The sequence below is a fragment of the Mus caroli genome, unplaced genomic scaffold (assembly GCF_978045245.1).
Source record: "Mus caroli unplaced genomic scaffold, Mus_caroli_1 scaffold_1, whole genome shotgun sequence".
NCBI lineage: Eukaryota > Metazoa > Chordata > Mammalia > Rodentia > Muridae > Mus > Mus caroli.
Genome location: NW_028227256.1, coordinates 132,573,670 through 132,592,094, shown reverse-complemented (window position 1 = coordinate 132,592,094; position 18,425 = coordinate 132,573,670). Strand labels below are relative to the sequence as shown.

General features: G+C 47.2%; 1 protein-coding gene across 1 annotated transcript in view; it reads left to right on the top strand.

Annotated features, from left to right (window-relative positions):
* Positions 1 to 10,469: 10,469 nt before the first annotated feature.
* Positions 10,470 to 18,425, top strand: part of Igfn1 (immunoglobulin like and fibronectin type III domain containing 1) — a 31,164-nt gene continuing 23,208 nt past the window's right edge. The window contains exons 1-5 of the mRNA XM_029481289.2: positions 10,470 to 10,487; positions 13,386 to 13,494; positions 15,301 to 15,440; positions 16,983 to 17,082; positions 18,357 to 18,401. Coding sequence (XP_029337149.1) covers positions 10,470 to 10,487; positions 13,386 to 13,494; positions 15,301 to 15,440; positions 16,983 to 17,082; positions 18,357 to 18,401 — 412 coding nt within the window. The remainder of the gene's footprint in view (positions 10,488 to 13,385; positions 13,495 to 15,300; positions 15,441 to 16,982; positions 17,083 to 18,356; positions 18,402 to 18,425) is intronic.

Genomic DNA, 18,425 nt, shown 5'->3' with positions numbered 1-18,425 from the left:
CCCATCAGTGGCACTCTCATCTCCCCTCCCCTCTGCTTCTGTCTCTACGGTTCTCTCACTCTCTGACACCTTTGTCCAGTGGCTGCATCCCCCATGCAGCTGACTGTAGCTGACCTGCATGGCTGTGGAGTCAGACCAATTGGGCTGAAAAGGAGGGTGGAGAAGAGGCCGTTGGTATGGAGACCATTGGTACAACTTGCCAAGAAGCTCCCCAGATACATCATCTTCCTTCACTACGGTGCTGAATTAGACTCCGTGCAGGAAACTCATTGTCCAATATAATAAGCATGTGATGCTTGCCCCAGAGAACTCTTCATCAGTGGGTTAGACAGGCCCTACCAATCATTACTCCATTATAGAATGATAAGCTTGGTATGGCAGTAGATCCCATGGCCCATACACACATGCACCTCATGGCCTGCTCTTCACTTCTGCCCATGCTGTCCTCTCTCTTCTAGACGTTGTGGGCTGAAGATCTACCCTCCCTCTACTTCCCTCTACTTCCATCAAATTTTAGTCCAGAAGCCAGAAAGCTCCTTTAGTAATGTGGTATGTCTCATCATCCTCTGCCCAAAACCCTGCAGTGGCTTTCCATTCAGAGTCAAAGCCAAAGTCATTTCTTTATCAGACCCTATAGTCTAACATGGCTGCCATCCACTTGCCTCTCCCATGAAACCCACTTCCCCCACCCCCTCTGTTCAGTTAAGTCCTCCTCATCCATTCAAAGCTGGCAGGTAGTAAAGTGGAATTCAAATCTGAGGTCTATCCGGTCTAAGTGCCTACACCACTGATGTTGTCTCTTTCCAAGCAGGGCATTATCAATGTGTTTAAGTCATATGACTGGGAAATGTCAGAGACAAGTCTCGAACCCAGGTTCACACAATTGTAAACCGCTCATCATTTCTGGAGTTTCCTGACCATCCACAGTGTAGGTTAAGAAGTGATGTTGCTGCTAGTTCAAGGCACTTCGATCACAATAAGCTTTCTGCTATCTTAATTTCTACTTTGCTTGTGGTCTTAGTCTGTTTCAGCCAAAAGTTGGTTTAAACTGATCTCAGGAAGTCAGCCAGGAATGGAGAACTTCTTTCTTTAAATTCTCATGCCACCCAGGATATAAAGACCAGTTTCTTTGCTATGTAGTTCAGGCTAGCCTAGAACTCACTATATAGCCCAATTTGGTCGCACATTCATGATCTCTGTGAATATTTGTCGACAGGCAGGCTTGATTTAAAAAAATAAACATTTGAAGTTGTAGGGGTTTTGGTGTTTGTTTTGTTTCTCTGTGTTGAGGATCAACCTATCCCTGCTTCCTACAGTGAAGGTGCCAGGATAGAAGCTGAAGAAAGCCTTCATATAGCCATCTGTAGATGCTCCCTGAGGAGACAAAGAAAAGCCAGCAGATGAGATAACTCTTGGGGTAAACCCTGAGGCTTGGGGAATCAGCCCTCATTCCTGTGGGTCAGATCACACTCCACAGTGTGAGCAAATCGGCCTGAGAGTCCTGGGGAACTTCCTGTAGCACAACAGATGAGAAGTACAATCATTAACTCCAGGAGAGACACAACGGTGAACATAAGTTCTTCAGGCTCTCAGTTCTGTGAAGCCACCATGCTGGCACACTGCCAAGTGAGTCCTGATTAGTGGCACCAGTCAGTCACCAGGCACCAAAGTCCTTTTCCGCCATGGGCATTAATGAGATTCATCTGGCTCCTGTTGGTCTCCTGGGAACAGGCGACTAACACAGCAGGTTGATAGGTGGTTCCCAAGACCTACTCTCAGTTACCTGAGGAACTCCCTGGGTACTTCCCAGAATGAAAAGCTGGGAGGTGGGAGGAGGAGCGGTTCAGGAAAGTGGAGAAAGGGACCTAAGAGAGAGGAGCACACTGTGTGTCCGAAATCAACCGATGCAGGCTGGGCAGCTGGACAGTGCAGGAGGGAGGGGTATCACGTGCTAAACAAGGACTTCCTGCCATTGGCAACCAGCACTAACAGCAGTACGCTGCTGATAAAAGATGGTCAACCCCCCCACCCTGTTTCATTTTATACATCGTTGATCCACCCCCAGCAGTCCTGCATCACTAGTTGAGGCTCCTGCTACTCTCACTTCGCCTCATTCTCAATTCCCTACCTACAACATAGGGACACTCAGGGCACTTAAAAACCACACATACTTATTTACTTATTTATTACGTTGGGAGGTGTGGTTCAGCACTTGTGTGAGGTCAGAGGGCAACATGCAGGATTCTCTTCTTGCATCATGTGGGTTCTGGGGGATTTGAACTCAGGTCATTTGGCTTGGCAGCAATCACCTTTACCCCTGAGTCATTTTGCCAGCCAGCCCTCTGTAAGATACTTAGCTTCTGACCTTTAATAGCTTTCAGATCTACACGACCTTGTCATCGCTCACTTGGCTCTGAAAACAGGTCAAGCCTTCAACAGAATGTTGGGTTTGACTCCTGTAAAAGAGACCCAACATCCATTTTGAGTCTTGATTGAGAAATTAAATGAATGGTAATCAGTTATGATGAGGGCATATGCTAAGAATGAAAGAAAACACAGGAATTTTAAGAGCAAGACCTCCCAGAGCTGGCTCTTGCATCTTGCAGAGTCAAATGCCTTGCATATCCCCAAACGTACCCCACATTCTCATTCATACTTTATAGTGACTCACTAGCATTTGTGTTGGGGCAATTTAAATATTTGATGGACTTTAATTGATTTGCCTAGAAAATTCTGGTAACTTAATTGGCCCTGCCTTGTTTTTGCCAAACCACCACCAGTAGAAAGTCTGCTCTCTGCTGTGCCTCTCTGATTCTTCTGCTGCCAATCATCTCTCATCTCTATTCAGGAACTAGGAGGGATGGCTTCCATTGGGACCTATTGTTTTCTAGTAATTATAATTCCCATTTTCAAACACACACACACACACACACACACACACACAATGGAAACTTAATTAAGAGTTCTTTAGAAAGTCAGTCGTGTCAGATGGTATTTTGCTGGGGCAAACACATGAAGGAATGTTTTCCTGAAGCAGACACGGGTAAAAGGATGTTCTGCTAAAGCAAGCATGTGAAAGAACACAGGATGAAGGATTCTTCACTAATGACACCTATGTATTGGTTTGCCCTATATGCCCTGTTGAGCTTCATTTGTCATGACTTCATAGAAAGAAATGCACCAAAAAACTTCCGGTGGTAGGCTGGTAGCTTCTTGCTGCTTCCATAGCCTGGAGTTGATTGACAGAGTGATGCTAGCTGATACAGACTCACATGGAGTTTGGCTAAGAGATTCACATGCTGAGGCAAGACCAGTGGAGGACACGAGATGTTTGGAGCACATATAAATAGGACTCAGTGGACAGTGAGAGGGGCTTGCTTGTAGAGCTAACTCTGCAACACTTCTTGGTCTCCAGTCTTCCCTGACCTTAGTTTCATTAAGAGAGAACTTCTTCTAGTGTCCCTGGTGGTCCTAATCTTCCTGCTGACTCTTACCAATTCGCTGAGGCTTGTCTGTTCCTGCTGGGTCATGTCACTGCTGCTGCTATTCCAACACTACTGAACTGACTGCTGGTTTATCTGTAAAATGTTTGTGAGTGGACTGAGCTGCCGCTGCTGACTTGTGAACTGAACTGCTTATTTCCTGGCAACACAGATGGGCTTTGCTCCAAACAACAATTTCTAAACAGGTCCACTTCCCCCTTATCCTAATAACCTTTCTTTTCCACTACCTCTGGTAGGGAGTGGGCTAGACTGGAGGTTAAAGCATTTAAGAACCATTATTAAAAGTAGAGTTGAGAAAAGTTTAGGCCTATACACACACACACACACACACACACACACACACACACACACACACACACCAGTCTTGTTATACAGTGCTGTAATAGGTACCTTCTCCCCTTGAACATCACAGTTACAGGCAGGTCTCTAAGTGTCTCCAGACATAACAATCACAGAGTCACCATGCAGAAACTATTCTTTCATGCCAAGTTAGAGTCAGGAATGCCACAGAGACTGCTTGCTAGTGCCTTTGTTTTTGTTTTTGCTTCTGTTTTAACTCAATGCAAGCCAAAATCTTTTGGTTCTTACTTCTTAGGAAGTCAATTGAGGAATTGCCTCTATCAGATTGGCCTGTGGGTATGCCTCTGGGACATTTCCTTCATCAGTGATTGATTTTGGAGGGCCAGCCCACTGTGGGTGGTGCCACTCCTAGGCAGATGGGCCTAGGTTGTATAAGAAATCAGGCTGAGCAGGGCATGAAGAGCAAGCCAGTAAGCAGCATTCCCCCCTGATCTCTGCTTTGGTTCCTGCCTCCTGGTTCCTGTCTTGAGCTCTTGTCCTAGCTTAATAGTCATAACGGACTATGACTTTTAAACTGAATAAACCCTTTGTTCCTCCAGGTTGTTTTTGGTCAAGGTTAGATCAAAGCAGCAGAAACTCTCTAAGTTTCTGTTTTCTCCAAGAACTATTTTCAACTTAATGAACGAGACCCAATCCCTCTTGAATGGGCTTTTACTTTGAGGTGAGGAGAGAACCCATCAGCATGGGCCCACATTTGATTTTCTTACATGGATAAGATCATCAGAGTGGTAAGAGCCCTGTTACTTTGCATTGACTAGCAAAGTCTACACTAAAGCTCTGAAAATGAGTGGGATAAGCAGAGACAACATTGTGCAAGCATCTTTCCTCTAACCCACAGTGTAAAGAGAACAAAGGAAGGAGATAACAAGAGATCACAACATCAAATGCTTTAAGCATGCATGTTTAATGCATTTTAGTTTCCATCTTGGCTTCGGAGAGTAGCCATCAGAGTCAACCATAGCTGTAATGGATGCTTTCCTCTGGTGACCTGACAGCAGGATTGTGTCTCCTCCGACATCAAGTGTCTGTCTCTGACATCACACACGGCAATTAGAGGACTATCTTTTCAATCATGGAAGGGTCCTGCTGTCTTCCAGCTCTTGGGGGAGGATGCTGTCCCTGAATTTCTTAGTCAGGGGATTTAACTTCCAATGGCATAACTTCCCCCAAGTCTTTCCTAGCCAGCTCCCTGCTGAGTCCTCAGCCTAAGTGTGTCTCTGGTACCCAACCAACACTAGCCAGAGCTCCAGGGCCAAGCCACTGGACAGGGATAGGGTTTCAACCTGATCTTTACTACCAGTTGCCTGTGGCTGGTCTGCTGGGAATCTGGGAAGTTGGTGCCAGAGGAAAAACAGCTGATCCTATGGGAGAAGCCATGGAAGAGACTGGGGGATTGGGTCATGGACTCTCTCCCATGATCCTGGGTCCCACCAGGTCAGCAGGAGTGAAGGATCCAATGACAACACATGCCCTCTCTAGGCCTCAATATTCATGTCAGGTCTAACAGTCCACAAGCTCCATACCTCCCCTGCATGTGTATCCAGGCTTAAGTACAGGGGTTGGGAGTCCTTGTCCTTTTACCCTTGGTGCCCCCAGTCTGTTACAGAAGATGTTGCCTCTACCTTCAGGACTGTCAAGCCAATAGATGGAGACAGGACAACATACCTAGGGACTCTTTCTGAGACAGTATATTTTCTTTCTCTGCTTATGCACCTCTGTGGCTCCTCAGTCATTCTCAAATGAATACCAAATTCTACCATAAAGTGCAGAGGACACCTCTCAGCTTTCCTTATGAAGTCCCCAAGAGAGATGCAACATTGAGCTCTTTCCTATTGTGGAGGAAGAGAGCTTGAGGCTCCTATATGGTATCTGTTAAGCAAGTGGTTGACCAGAACTCTCTTCTTTATAAATAGAGCTCCTTTGTCCAGAATGGGACAAAGAAAGAGAACATAGCTTCTTTTCATCACTGGGGCTCTGGCCTATGAAAAGGCTCTGTTAGTGAAGATGTCTTAGGGGTACAGTCTTGTCCAAGGAAGGAGAGGTACTTTCTGTCCCTTGTGATATTCCCAGGACTGAGGGAGACAGAGCATGCCTCTAGGACCATTCTGAGACATGAAACTCAAGTGAATGGACACAGTCATGTGAAAATGTCACTTGATATGGGGATTACAGGGCAAGGACAGTTAGCCTTTCAGACAGGAGGGAGGATGAAGTCAGGAGACAGGTCAGCTTGTTGAGTTGGAGAAAGAGTCAGGCGAGGAGGGGTCCGTGGGCAGAAGGGCTTTGGATGCTATCAAAAGCTTGTATAGCCTTTCAGACAGGAGGGAGGATGAAGTCAGGATGCTATCAAAAGCTTATATTAGTTGTATGCTGGATTCTTGTGGTGGGGGCAGGAAGAGATATTTCTCTACAAACTTAGCCCTGGTGGAGTTTGTTTCTAATAGTCTGTCAGGCTGGTCTGCTGGACCAATTCCAGAGTCTCAACTCCCCCACTCTTTGTTTTGGTTGTTTTGTTTTATGTGTTTATTTTTTGAGACAGTGTCTCACTAATCCCAACTATCCTGGAACTCATTCTGTAGACTAAACTGGCTTGAACTTACAGAGATCCACCTGCCTCTTACTGCTGAGTGCTGAGATTAATGGTGTGAGCCATCGAGCCCAGAACCTAGCTCCACCCCCACCCCTGCTCTTATCTGCCTTGGGTTCACTTGTGTTTTACCCAAATCATCCAAATGACCTCAGTGCTTCTTACTCAGCATCCCAAACTCATCTGGATGTAACCTTTCACCTAATAAAGCAGCGTTGAGGTTGTTTCAGGTGTAATTTAGCTAAGAACTAAGGTGAGGATTCCAGGAGACTCACCAGCTACCTCCAGGTAGCTTCCTCCATCATTTCTTCTTGCACACCCAAAGCCTCTCCCTGGGAGGCCAGTGTATCAGAATGACAGCCATGTGGTTGTCATGGGCATGTTGCATGGCTGCCATGACGTCAGATTGGGCTCCATCTGCATCACAGTTCTAGGGGAAGATGGTTCAAGGACACCTTCCCAATAGGCTTGTTCCTCTTGCACCGTGGTCATGGTGAGCAGGGCCTGGCTGATAGTTTGGTCATAAAGAAAGGAAAGATGGCTTCCTAGGAACCCTTGAGACTTGCCTTCCTGGCTTCCTGCCCAGGGGGAACCTCTTCTGGTGTTGATTTTGTGTGCTTCCCCAAGAGCCCCCAACTCTATTTTCAGGGAGCCAGTAACAGGAGTAAAGGAGAGAATGCTTACTTCCACCTGTCATCAGCATCCCTGTATCACCCCACAGGTGGGAACTAAGAACTAACCACCAAATAAACACTGTCACAGTCCATGAACAGCACAATCACATGGGAAGGCATTTTTGCATTTGTGAGTTAAATGTAGCAATTAGTTAAATGGAAATACTTATGATCATTGTCCATTTATAAAGAAGGCTTAAAAATTGCAGTAGCCAGAGCCTTCTCAACTAGTGATGATTCCTGGTATAGTCCCCCAACCCCTTTGTTTTGGCCAAGGATGGAACCCAGGGCCCTGTACCTGCTAGGCAAACTCTCAACAGTGAGTTGCATTTCTAGTATATTTCAGGAGACTTCTTTAATGAATGGGTTCACCACCAGACATGGAAATTGGAAGCCCTTTATCTTTTTATCTCCTTTTCAAGGTTCTGAATATCTGGTCCAGGGGCAAGAGTAGAGGGATCCAGTTGCCTCGTTCGCATTCCTAGCTGTGGGACAGTAGGGATGTAGTTTAATCATGCAACCTCAATGCTTCTTTGCAGATTGGAGGTAATACATGTCTATTTCATGTAGGCTACATGAAGTAACCAGTGTAACGACTGTCACACATACACTCGGGGACACTGCACTGTGCTGTGATTTTATAGGAATAGGCAAGGGTCTCTCAAAATGATGAACTATACAACATCAGCAATGGTAGCAGCAAAGGCGGCTCATGCCCTGTGTAAAGAGAGAACAAATTACCTTTTCAGACTGATGGAGACGGTGGGAAGCAGGTTTCCGAAATGTCTTGATCCCAACCAGGGAAAGGCATGTGTCTGCTTATCACTTCTCCCTACCAGGTCTTAATACCTGTCTCAGAAAAGGAGCTATAGCTGCATTAGAGCCTCAGAATTCTACTTAAGAGTGTAGACTTGGCTGTGGTCCAGACCCACTCACCAGCCATGTGAGCTTTGTGTCTTGGTTCCCTCTTGTCTTACGTATTTGTTGTGAAGGGTTACATTAGTTAATTGGTTTTTAGATTTTTTCACCTGTATTTATGTGTATGTGTATTGTGTAACTATATATTTACAAGGGGGTGGGGAGAGGATCATGGAGGCCGGAAAAGGGCATTAGACTCCTCAGAGTTGGAGTTACAGGTAGTTGGGATCCATCATATGTGGGTGCTAGGATTCAAACTCTGATCCTCTTCAAGAGCAGCAAGCACTCTTAACCACTAAGCCCATCTCTCCAGCCCCTAGATAATATACTTAAAAATGCAAAGGACTGTTTGGCATGCAGCAAGAGTTCTATGAAGGTCAAATACTGTCCTTTTCTCATTGTTGATGCCCTATGAGGTCCTGTCCAGCTCTGATCTGTGACAGTCTATACTGCTCTAATAAATGACCCACAGTGGTTTCACCCCTCCTATAAACCAGAGCTGACCCTTCCCCAGCCTCTCCATCTTGGGGGTGACGAGCCACCCTTGAAGCCTTGAGGTCAGCAAGGCTTGCTTGGCAAGGCCTTTTTAGTTACTCTGTGGCAGAAAGCAGCTTTGCGAGAATGAAAGTGTCCTTGGGGTCTCCAAGGTCTTCATTCCTTTGAAGCTACATGGGATTCATTACACTGAGGTTGGCTTGATGCTGGACTGGACTGAGACAGGGAGGCACGTTGCCCTGAAGTGGAGCTGGGAGACTGGAAAGGGTAGATGGTTCTCAGGAAGTGGCAGCCCCAGAAGCATCCCTGCCAGTGACCTCGGGAGGACAGGTGTAAGGCTCTGGGAATGACATTGTCATCAGCTCTCCTAACTCAGACTTCCCAGAAGACCTTGGTGAGCAGAGTCTTGAGTATGAGCTCGGGCTTCATCCTGTGACGTCATCTGCACAAGGAATTCATAGCTTTCTATTGCTCATATTGCTCATGAGAATCTATCCCTGCCTGCTGTGTGTGCGTGTGTGTGTGTGTGTGTGTGTGTGACAGAGAGAGGGGGGGTATGTGCTTTCAAACTTTTAATTAGAACTATGATTTTTAAAAACCCCTCTCCTTGGACCCATGAGGGTGAGAGGAGAATGTGGAACACCCTGGGTTGGCTCAGTGAGTTGAGCAAAGGCATTTATACCATAGCATAGAGTCATGTCAACCCATGAGTCAATTTAAACTCTCCAAGTTACGTGGTATTTCAAGTCTGTGAAATTCACCCCAAAATGACAGGATCATTGCATGTTAACATTGGTGTGTCAGAGACCCTATCATCAATTCTATCCTATGTGGGTTAAGGTGCCCCAAAAGGGAGCCTTTATGGTGCCCGGACCTCTTGTTGCTTACCATATAATAAGTTACCATACAGCTTCTCTCTTGTGGAGACAGGACTGCTTTAACTTAGAGGAATAGTGGAGAGCGCATGCAAAACCTCTGCCTTATTCTCTACTCAATGACGGCAAAGACTTGGGATGGATACACACACACACACACACACACACACACACACACACACAATCAGGTGATGTGCCACCAGCAATAGTGGGAAAGGTCACCAATGACATCTGTGTATAGGAAAGTCACTGGGAAAGAAAACTCACAACCCTAGATCTGTTGTCTTGAGTGATAACTGGAAGAGTCTGGGAGAGGCTGGTACTCCATCCTTTCCTTTCTGGCTGCCAGCGACAGAGAACACGATCAATGTCTTGCCCAGGGCCTCCTGCAGAGTTGGAGGGTCTCACTCTTACACAGCCTACTTAATATTTCTGCATACCATACTTGAGAATAGGATGTAAGGTCAGGGAGATGACTTGACTCATGTTGTTTCTTGGAGACCTAAACGTCCTATCTTGCTGCAATGAGAAGGATCTAAATGTAATGGGGGTGCACAGAACAGAAACATCCTTAACATGACTCCTCTTAAAACATGGAAGATAGAGGTTAGTTTGTAGTGAAAACAACTCAAGGCCATCTCTAGGCCTCAGAGAAGAGTGCATTATCTCCCTGGGGACCAGCAGAGAATCTGAAATGCCAAGGATTCTCTCTTGTTCATGGCTCCCTCTCCACCTTTTACCATAAGCTGGAATGCCAGGGGCCTATGGAACTTCCCCCCTGAGAACCAGACTATCTATCATCTATTTTCCTCCCGTTCCTTCTCCATGCAGCCAGAGTGAGTGTTTTTTTCAAACTCAAGCAGGATTCTGTCATAACTCAACAGTCCTTTTCAGGTAAGCTAGGATCCTAGAGTGGCTTCTAGACCCTACCTGTCCAGACTGAGCTGGGGCTGCCTTTCGTGGCCTCCTACCTTTAGGCATCCTTGGTTTGCTCTTGGTTCTTTTACAGACTGTTCAGTTTGTAACTGGTCACCATCTTTCTGTCCTATTAAACTTCATGAGCGGAAGACTCGTTGTTTGCTTAAACGTGTATACTCAGGGCCTAACAGTACCTGAGCCTTTGAGCTCCACACTTCAGTCTCCCCGGGTCTTGTGACTCAATCTCAAAGTTTGTTGACTGTTTGGTACCTCTATGGGATACAGTTATCAAAAGGACAGGGGCTTTATGTATCAGTGTGACTTACTGTGTCAAGGGTCCCAAGGGATGAGCTTAGCAGAAGAACTGAGGCTGAGCAATGATGAGAACACCCTCACTCAAAGGGATCAAATAAATGAGGCATCAGAGAGCAAATGTACCCTCAGCTGGTCGGGTAAAGAGCTTAAGACTCTGCAAAACATGAGCTGGACCAGTAGATGCCTCAGGACCCTTCCATATCTGGCCTTCTCCCCAACTGGTCCCTTAGCCCTGGGGGCCTTCCCCTGCCAAGCCTGGGCCACAGGAGGAGCACGAGTAGGTGGGGTGAGTGGGAGGGGCAGAGAGAGCAAGCAAGGCGTCTGCAGTGACCTACATCTGTTCCAGCTCTGCCGGTCCATCGCCAGACCAGACGGCTCAGAGTCCCTGGCAGCCAGCAGCAGCTGGAAACCAAGAAGTAGGCTGGAAGCTGGTGGGCCATGCAGGTGAGTTACACTGTGTACCTGGCTGTCCACCTGGTCTGGGACAATCAGGGAGAGAGGTTCTGGGCTGTGCTTTAGCTTTTCTGAGCAGGAAAGAGCAGACAATGGGTGTCAGATGAGCCCCATGGATATCCGGCTCACTGATCACAAGCTGGAGTGCATTTCTGAAACTTCTAGGGAAGCCCAGTATCTTTGGAGTATCTTGGAGGAGGGAATTTCAGTGGGTCCTGTCCAAGTGGATCCACCCTGGCTCTGATTTTCCAGGCACTGCCTGGTAGAGAATGTTATACAACAACTAAGTTAAAAATCTTACTAGCAGTTCAGAGTATCGACGTCAAGGCCAAAGCAGTTGAGAGGAATCTTGTTTCGTTATTCCTTTCTGTTGAGAAGTTGAAGGTATCAGGGACCTAAGCTGTCAGAATGGAACAGCTTCTGGGACAGCGGGTGAGAACTATGGGTCCTGGGAAGAATTAAGGGGAGACACACCCTGAGATCCCGAACTCAGAGTCCGGTTGAGGTAGGCTGAAATGAGTGCTTTTAAGAAGAGTTAGCAGTCTTCCCAGATGTGGGAATAAATCATAAAGGAAAGAATTAACCCCTTTCCCATTCCTCCTATTTAAGCCTACATGCCTCATCCCTCTGTTCTCTAGCCAGGCATGCCTCTCCCTCATTAGTCTTTGGATTTGTTCTTCTTCCAGAGTATTCCTGAAGCAGCATGACTGAGGACCCTTGAGCATCGCAGGCTTCTACATCATTGGTTCTTAACTGGAGGACCCGCAGGAGGCGAAGGTAAGGGACTGGTATCTGAATTACTTGATGTGGCAAATAGCCACACAATCTACTAGAGTTCATGGTGATGGTGGCTCTGCTGTGCTAACCTCCTGTGGCTGGGTGCCTGGGTGCTTCCGTCTATCCACTACTGACCTGAGAGAGGGAAGAATGAAGATCTTGGGGTACCCACCCCCACTTAGTGTAGCTAAGCCTTGCTCATTGGAGTCGTTTTCTCTCCTGTCTACCCTTGTGACTCCTTTCATGCACTGTCTGTGTCTCCTGTGGTGCTTGTGACCGCCCCAGAACGCAGTTGGCACACAGTGACATTCCAGCACACAGGGGGGCATGACTAGGCTGCAGAGAGGGCCAGAAGTGCCAGTGAGTGGGAAGCTGTTCAAGAAAGCACTGAATTTGCTGTCATGTGTGATTCAATATCAATGACCGAGTTTTGGGGGCAGCAAGTATAGCGCCTCCAAATGGAACCGTCTGGCAGTGCTTCAGCCTCTCAGGTGTTAGGTGGGATTGCTGGAGGATCCTTACAAGTCTCCCTTTAACTCATTCATGGTGTTCATCCAATCCCCAAACCTATCCTATTCCTGAAGGACTCCACACTGGTTAAGGATAAAGGAAGAAGGCTCCTGGGCCCCAGTAGAAAAGCTAAGAGATCACTGGAGAATTTGCATTCCAAATGTGGGAAGTCACTACTGCTGAACGAGATTCCTGAATGAGTTTGGTCTGAATCTCTGACTGGAGATAGGGTCCCACCAGGAAGCCAAGCAAGCAATAGATTAACAGTTCAGGCAGCATGGCTTTCTTTCCTCAGGAACTGAGCAGAACCTACTCCTTCCCTGAGAAACTGGCTTAGTGGAGCCATTCCAGGGAATAGCAGGAAATGAATCATTTTCATTTTAGGGGTTAGACAACTTCTTAGGGGCACCACCTGCCCACCCCCCAACATTCACCTTAGATCATGGCTGGTGTCCCTGGTGTCACGGGAGGGATGGAGTGATAGCAACCTGGGCTATCGTAAACAACTCATCTGTCGCCCTCAGGAGATCGGTTTCCACTCAGAGGAGCACAGAGAAGCTGGGACTATGGCTGGTAAGAGAACTAACTGTCCCCTCCACCCACATTGTGGTTCCTCATGTGGCCAGAAGGCAGGGAGGAGGTAGAGCCCAGAGCTCTTTGGGAACACACCATCTCTGCTTTTTCAGGGTGGGCTTTGGAGTCTGCTCTGCTTTACCGAGCCTCCACAGGAACTGAACTCCTGCTTCCTGAAGAATGGCCCTTTCCTACCCTCCTTTCTCTAGCGACACACCCAGCGTCTTCCTGGGGCACACAAACTAGAGAGGAACCACCACATTTCCACTAAAGCTTAAAGTCTTAAAGCTTAAAGCTGTTTACAGATGGCGGGTGGGCAGGACAAGCTGACCTTGACTTCTAGAGAAACTAGGGACCTGGGTCTCTGACTGAATGGGAGGGAGGTCAAGGTGAACTCCTCCCACTTTCTCCAGCAAAGCCCCCTAAGAAGTCCTCCATCCCGGGAGTGAACATCAGGCAGCTGGTGGACGAGATCCCAGAAGGCTGCAGCACACCAGATTTCAAGCAGAAGCCTGTTACCTTGGCTCTACCAGAGGGTGAGGCCCCATTGGATGCTGCTGAGGGAGTCGTGGCTCCTGCTCTCTTAACTCTCCAGAAAGCACAAGGCTTGGCCACCTAACCTTTCTGGGTACCCAGTCCCTCCTATGTCCATCACCTATGTATCTAGTCTACCTATATTCAAGTGGCGCCTGTCTGTCTGCCTGGATACCTAGGAGGGACAGGAGCCTGAGGAGACTGTGGGGAAAAGGAATGAAGACAGTCCATGCTGTGCTGATGCAGGGAACAAGGGCTGGCCAATACTAAGCAGGGAATCAGAATCCCAGGTTCTCCTTCTCTCCTCTCCTTATCTCAATGTATTCTACAGGAAGAGGCTAAAATCTCTCTTCTCCCTGGATGCCAGGAAAGTGTCTACTCTGTAAGTCTGAGGAGCTAAGCTTGGTTTCCTGGTATCTTCACAAAAAGCTGGGCACTGGGGTACACACGGTCTGCACACGGGGGACTGGACACTGGGGTATACACGGTCTGCACATGGGGGAGAAAGAATTAGCAGGGCCCTGGGGCCTTGTTGGACAACCTGTCTAGCCAAATGAGTTTCAGATCTTGAGACCCTGTCTCAAAAAATTAGTGGAGGGGGCTGGAAAGATGGCTCAGTGGTGAGGATGGCTGTTCTTCCAGAGGACCCGGATTTGGTTCCCAGAACCCATGCCGCCGCTCATACTGCTTGTAACTCCGGGTCTAGGGAGGATCCAATGCCCTCTTCCGGCCTCTGAGGGCATCATGCACAAATGATACTCAGACAAACATTAAGACAACCACCCATATGGGTAAAATAAAAGTGAAGGAAAAACATTTTAAAAAAAAAATGGAAGATGAACAAGGAAGACACATGACCTCTGTGCTCTCTCTCTCTCTCTCTCTCTCTCTCTCTCTCTCTCTCTCTCTCTCTCTCTCTCTCTCTCTCACACACACACACACACACACACACACACACACACACACTACATTTCTTCCAACCTTGCCCTAAAGGGCCACATGTCTAGTGGCCCACTGGCCAGTCTAAGTTCAGGAGCACCATTGTAAAACGCCACAGGGACCCACTTGGAATTGGTGTTCCTTCCCTAGCAGTTATCCCTGCTGTAAGTTTTAATTAACAACATTCTGACATAAGAAAAATAATGCTACCATATTATACTTTTCTAGATCTGAAACAAGGTCACAAGACAGACGATAGGGCACTGGGACCTTCAGGCTCTTCTGCTGAGATGTTTCTGGCAGGAGGTTGCCCGGCTCTGTGAGGGTGAAATAATTCCCACTCCATTTGCCTTGCATGGAACTGTAGGTCTTCTCTGAGCTGGAGTCCTACGTCCCGGCACCAGCTCCTTCGCGTACAAGCCATTGCTTTCTAAGATTGTGTTGCCCATCCTCCTAGATAGGGGGAATCAAACTCATAAAATGTCATTCACTTCCTTGGATTGGGAGAGCCCTTAGCCTCCTAACACATGCACACGCACACGCTCACGCACACACTCCTGAAGAAATCCGACTCCCACTCCATCCCTGCTTACTGCCCTCTCGACCACCACCACCATAGACAACCCAGCCACATCTTTCTCTTGGGGACACCAGGCCTTTGCATGATGGAAGTCAGGCCAGCAACTGCTCCTGGGTACCTGGAAACTATGGTTTCCATCTGGCGTTATGAATCACGAGTAAGGGGATCAAAGTCAGGAACTTCTTTTGGAATAGAGAGCTGGGATGCCTACAGCAGGCAAGGTGATGTAAGGTTAAATCCAAATAACATGTTACCTCTCTACCCCCACGTTGCCTCTTCCCTGCCACAGGGAAAAATGCCATCTTTCGGGCGGTGGTCTGTGGGGAGCCCAGACCTGATGTGCACTGGCAGAGCACCAAAGGAGACCTCAGCAACTCCAGCAAGTACCAGATTTCCTCTGCTCCCGGGAGAGAGGAGCACGTGCTTCAGGTGAGCCCTGCAGCTGTTTCTACCCATGGTTCATGGCTCTCTTCCCAGTCCCTAAAATTCTTAATGGCTCTGGTCCTCTGGTGAAGGAGAGATATTCCCACAGTTGGGACTATTCATCTTCAACCCGTAGTTCAAGGTCTCCTGAGCCAGGAGAACCCAGATGGATTTGTTGTCATCTCTCTAACAATCAGGAGACCACCTGGACCATACTGGACCACAGTCCCAGGCCTACAGCTTTGGCTTTGGAAAGCTGGTTACTTGCCTCTTACTGTCTCAATTTCTTCACCTATGGGATAGCATAATTATAGTACACATGTTAAAGAATTATAAAGATTAAAAGTCCATGGAAAGGGTCTAGTCAGTGGTTCTAAACCTGTGAGTGTGACCCCTTTGAGGGTCAACCAACCCTCTCACAGAGGTCACATATCAGATATTCTGCACAGCATATCATTACATTATAATCCATATCAGTAGAAAAATTACAGCTATAAAGAAGCAACAAAAAATGTTGTGATTGGGGGTCACCACAACATGAGGGTAGAGATTAAAGGGTCATAGCACTAGAAAGGTTGAGGCTCACTAGTCAGTGTGTCACCTTAAACTGAGTACAGACAGCTCTTGACTTACCATGGTCCCACTTGTAATTTTTGATCTTGTGTTGGTGGAAAAGCCATGTGCACTGAATAGAAACTACACATCGAGTTTTCAGATTTTCAGTTTGATCTTTCCATGGGTTAGAAATATGTATGTGTGAGCCACTCTGAGCAATGGCAGCTACCCGCAGCCTCCATCAGTCAGAGGATAACTGTATTCTGTAGCATGTTGTGTTTACTGGCTTACATGAGGTATTTAACTCTCCTTTATAAAATGGACTTAGCCATCTTGCCCAACTGCAAGCTCTGGGATGTGCTATCTCATATTAAAGTAGGCAAGGCTAGGGCAAAATTTAGTAGGCTAGCTGTACTAAATGCATTTTCAATTGGTAATATCTTCAGCTTAAAGGAGGTGTTCTGGAATGCACCTTACCACCAGTCAAATAGCATCTGCACCCTTAAGCAATTGTGGGTTAATATTAGTACTATTCTAGACAATAACCGTGGAACACTGACAAGTGTCGGGCCCTGAACTAATCATTCATGCCAGAGGACATGAGTTAATCCTGACCACTTTCTACTTTGTAAGATATCCTTATCCCCATTTTATAAGTGACAAAGAAATCAAAATCCACAGAGAACAGAGGACTTGCCCAAGGTCCCATAGCTAATAATACATGGCAGAGATCCTCTTCAGTGCCGGATTCACTTGATTCCCCCCAGGGTAAGCTCTTTGTACAGCCCATATTGCCTTGATGGCAAGAACATCTGTCCTCTGTCAGAATCCAGAGTTTGTTTTGATGTCTGTATTTCTTGATAAAGACTGAGAGTCAAAGGGGAAAAAGCCATGTTTGTGCATCCTCGTACTTCTAACACACAATGGTGTGTAGCACATGGAGTACGTGCAGTAAGTGCTAGCTCCCTTCCCCTGCCCTCGGCCTCTCCACAGATCAACAAGCTGACTGGAGAGGATTCAGATCTGTACCGCTGCACTGCACAGAATGCCTATGGAGAAGCCACGTGCTCAGTGAGGCTTACGGTCATTGAAGGTGAGTTTGTCCCATCAGCACCAGCTTTCTCCAGAGAACACTCTCAGAGGAGCCACAGGGTGGCAGGAGAAGAGGGAGGACCCAGAGGCTGTTGCTATGGTTCCCCCATCTCCTGCAGGAGCTTTGGCTCCACCCAGTGGCCCTCAGCTTACATGTGCCTAAAAGGCACACCTTCAGCCACACCCTGTGGCAGATGCTCTGAATGGGGCCAGGATCCAGATGTTGGTTCCTAGTCCTGCATCTTCTACAAAGTTAGTTTCTTTTCCCACCTGGATCTCAGTTTTCCCACTCTAGAAGAGCTATTTTGTGTAGGTCTATATCAGACCCCTCTGACCAGTAACACAAAGACTAAATCCTATCTCAGACATGCTTGGTTTGGTTTGCATGGTGCTTGAAGATTCTTAAAGTTTTGAGTTGTGATAATGGAAAGGTTGATACCTCTAGAGAAAGCAAGCCTAGTCTCTCAAGTACGTTGACATTCGTCTTGTCTTTAAGAATTCAAAAAATCGTAAAAGAAGTCCAAGAAATAACGATACTAAAATTATTTCATAGTAAGAAATTCTGAGATTGGAGTCCAGGGTTCAATAACAGCTCTGGGCTCTCATAGGCGATCAAGTTCTTGTCTCGCTGCTCTGCCATCCTTAGCAGGCTGACTGATCACTGAAGATCCAAACTTATTCCACACTCAAGCAAGAAGAGAGGGAAAGGGAAGGCCCAAGTACACCTGCCTCTCTCATAAACAGCAAAAGCTTAAGACTCAAAAACTGGGAGCTTTTTGCTAACATGTCATTGGCTAGAACTCTGTCACATGATAGCTGTGGCGCAAGGGGAGATTGTGTACTGGGTGCCCCTAGACCCTCCACTGGAAGCAGATGACGAAGAAGATGATTATGAATGTCTGTGGGAACAGTGAAAAGAACAGAATCTGATGTATTTGGCAGTTTGGGTCCCATCCTCTGTGCTGGCAGCTCTCAGATGCTCTTTGGATGCCCTGAGTTTGCTGTGGTTGCTTCCTTTATTCCTGTCAATTATTCCCTGTAGCCACGTGAGTGAGTCTCCCCCTCATGAAATGATGCTCACGGTGAAGCTTTGAGGTGTCAAAGCTCATGGAAGTCCCCACCCTCATCTCTTCCTTTTGCTGTAATGTGCCTTAGAATCAGTGGGTGGGCAGGGCTCTGGGGCTGGGTTCTTTTCCCAGGAAGACCATCCAAGTGTCTTGCTTCTTTCCCTGTCTGTCCGCACCACCTCTCTCCTCTCTTCCTTGGATGGTCCAGTGGGTTTTCGGAAGAACCGAAAAAGGCAAAAGGAACCTCAGGAGGGTAGGTAGAGTGGCTGGAACACCC